A 2,500-nucleotide genomic window follows, 5' to 3' on the forward strand; every position below is an offset into this window, starting at 1 on the left:
GCTTCTCCAGAGACGCCCCGAAGGCGCAGCCGAGCAGCAGGGAGAACAGCAGCGCCCGCATCCTAAGCAATACAACAATATTATTACAAGGGTTGATTACTAATACGAAATCGAATAATGATAATGATAATAATGATAATAATAAAAAATTACACCTAAACTAAGAACATCTTTTAAAAAAGGCATCACGTAAGAATATTGAATCAATAGCATATATGGGCAGAATAACGAGTTAGAAAATACTTACTATGGAATGCCTTTTCTTTGTTGAAATATCTTTTATACAGAGGTAACAATAAAAAGTTTGGCTTTAATATAATGGAGTGTATTTTACATTTATAGTCATGTAGACCTCACAGGGAACGATGGTAATATTACGAAGTTATGTAAACAGATTTCATTGAAAGGACTACACAGTTTATAAACCTTTAACATGGCATTGATGAATATTAAAATGTTGATCAATAAAATAGCGCCAACTATTTTTTTTATTTCTCTTTAGAAATTGAAGGGAACAGCTGGAGCATCATAATTATATCCACAAGAAGAAGTAACAGTCTGAGTGACAGTAACTTGGCGAGGCTGGTTGACTGTGCGGTAGACGAACTCCTGTCTTTGCTGAGTCTGTACAACCTCTCGGTTAACGACACGATCTTGGCCGGGTACTTGGACCACAGAGGTTCGGACTTCCTGACGGGTTTGTACGACGGGAACAGGTGTGACGTATTGGGTTCTGACAACAGTCTGTACCCGTGTGAAGGGCTGAACCCGGGTCTCAAAGAGAGTGGTGTAGATAGTAGTGGGAACCACCTGAGTACGGACCACCTCCTGGGGTACTACCTGTGTCTGGATACGTGTTTGGGTAGCTATATTGGTTCTAGTCACCACCTGTTCACGAGTAGCAAAAGCATTCTCGTAACGTGTGTTGACAGATGTGAAAGGAATGACCTGCTGACGCTGAGCAACGGTAGTTCTTATTACGTCCTGTCCACGGACAACAGAAGTCTGTACCAGTTGTTGCACACGTGTCGATGTTACAAAACGGGTGTTAGCTGGCTGTTGGCTCCGTACAACGGAGGTCTGAACAACAGTTTGAACACGAGTTTGTACAACATCACGGCCTGGGATAGTAAGGACACGTGTCGCTTGTCTCACCTGTGTCTCGTAATTAGTAACTGGCTGGATAACAGTCCTAACCTGAGTACTGGTCACCTCGACGGGAACTACTTGTGTCTGTACTTGAGTACGAGTGACGTAGTTAACCTGTGGTACCACACGGGTTGAAGTGACAAAACGAGTTTGTACAACAGGTGGACTTGGAACAGTTTGGGTGACAAACCTGTCAACAGCACGAATGCTTGTCCGTTGAACAATACTGGTCTGATACTGAACCTGCGTTTGGACACGAGTTTGGAAAAGAGTGGTTGGTACCACCTGTTGCCTGACAATGGTTGTGGTTCTGTACTGAGTATTGACTTGATTGATGGTCTGGACACGGAGCGAGGTCTGAACCTGAGTGTTGTAGACCACGGAGGTGACAGGAGCAACTTTGCATTCAGCGGGAGGAAGGTATCCGTTATCGGGTTCCGGGTAATTGTAACCCATGGGTTCGGCCGAAGCCAGAGCCAGCACCAGCAGCGTCGCCGTCAAGCGCCACATCCTGCAAAGAGAAATTCCACAGATTAGAGCAGCGGTGATTGGAAGCCCCGCGTCTCGATCACTCATTTGGGAATAAAGTCCAATCACGCGCCCCTCTATCTGTGCAACTTCTCCATGCGGTGTGGGCTGACCCGAGAGGACTTTATCGCCCAGATGAGCCGTGAGACTTATCAACTGCTCTACAGAATTTACAGGAACATGGTATAACTTCCGAGTGAGAAATCGATGCGGAGAATATTTGACTAGATTGTGATATTAATGTATTGGTAAATGATTTCGTCTATGTTGCTGTATTTCAGCATTTCACTAGATTTTCTCTGAAGTTCCTGAATTCAAAACCGACATTGATCCCTGCTTGCCACTGACGATTGTTGATAGTAATAAATAGCAACGCGTATCTAATCAGTCGCCGGGTATCGTTGGGTATGGCACAATAAACAAATATAAGAACAAGATTAAGTCACCATGGTATACATACCAGAAAACCTTTTTCGCCACTCTATATGCCATCAGAACTTCCATGCCATGTTATATAGTTATAACATTCTTTATATTTAGTGCGAAGGTATAATGTAGCCAAAATAGTATTTTGATTTGTAATAATATGATCTAATTTTTATTCGACATCGAGATATCAAATAAGATATGCAACAAATGCCCTAGTCTCTACTCTCGATCCTCTCCCCTGTATACTTATCTGTGCAGCCAGTCAAATCTATAAGAGATAATTGCCTGAGGTCTATGATCTACCTTCAAAGGCTGCCGTGTTTACTTTGAATGGAAACGGATTTGCATGCACAGTGCATGTGTGTTTGTGTGTGTGTGCGTGCATGCGTTTTTT

At 43.2% G+C, this 2,500-nt stretch overlaps 3 protein-coding genes across 4 annotated transcripts in view; 1 reads left to right on the forward strand and 2 right to left on the reverse strand.

Moving 5' to 3' along the window:
- Window positions 1–2,500, forward strand: part of LOC122266229 (uncharacterized) — a 79,292-nt gene that overhangs the window by 48,298 nt on the left and 28,494 nt on the right. The window lies entirely within an intron of this gene.
- Window positions 1–2,500, reverse strand: part of LOC147470988 (uncharacterized) — a 4,849-nt gene that overhangs the window by 1,309 nt on the left and 1,040 nt on the right. The window contains exons 1-2 of one of the 2 annotated variants that reach the window (XM_086541824.1): window positions 248–265; window positions 1–62 (exon numbers count right to left, since the gene is read on the reverse strand). The exon at window positions 1–62 is cut by the window's left edge and continues 1,309 nt beyond it. In XM_086541824.1, the coding sequence (XP_086397950.1) occupies window positions 1–61 (61 nt within the window). In that variant the 5' untranslated portion in view covers window position 62; window positions 248–265. Of the gene's footprint in view, window positions 63–247; window positions 266–2,500 lie in introns of those variants that run through there. The other variant, XM_086541823.1, reaches the window with a different exon arrangement.
- Window positions 310–2,500, reverse strand: part of LOC122260848 (uncharacterized) — a 3,206-nt gene continuing 1,015 nt past the window's right edge. Inside the window, exon 2 of the mRNA XM_086541828.1 lies at window positions 310–1,660. Within this exon, the coding sequence (XP_086397954.1) occupies window positions 499–1,659 (1,161 nt within the window). The 5' untranslated portion in view covers window position 1,660 and the 3' untranslated portion in view covers window positions 310–498. The remainder of the gene's footprint in view (window positions 1,661–2,500) is intronic.

This window comes from Penaeus japonicus, unplaced genomic scaffold (assembly GCF_977035675.1).
Source record: "Penaeus japonicus unplaced genomic scaffold, GWHDUDI00000001_assembly GWHDUDI00000011, whole genome shotgun sequence".
Classification (NCBI taxonomy): Eukaryota; Metazoa; Arthropoda; class Malacostraca; order Decapoda; family Penaeidae; genus Penaeus; species Penaeus japonicus.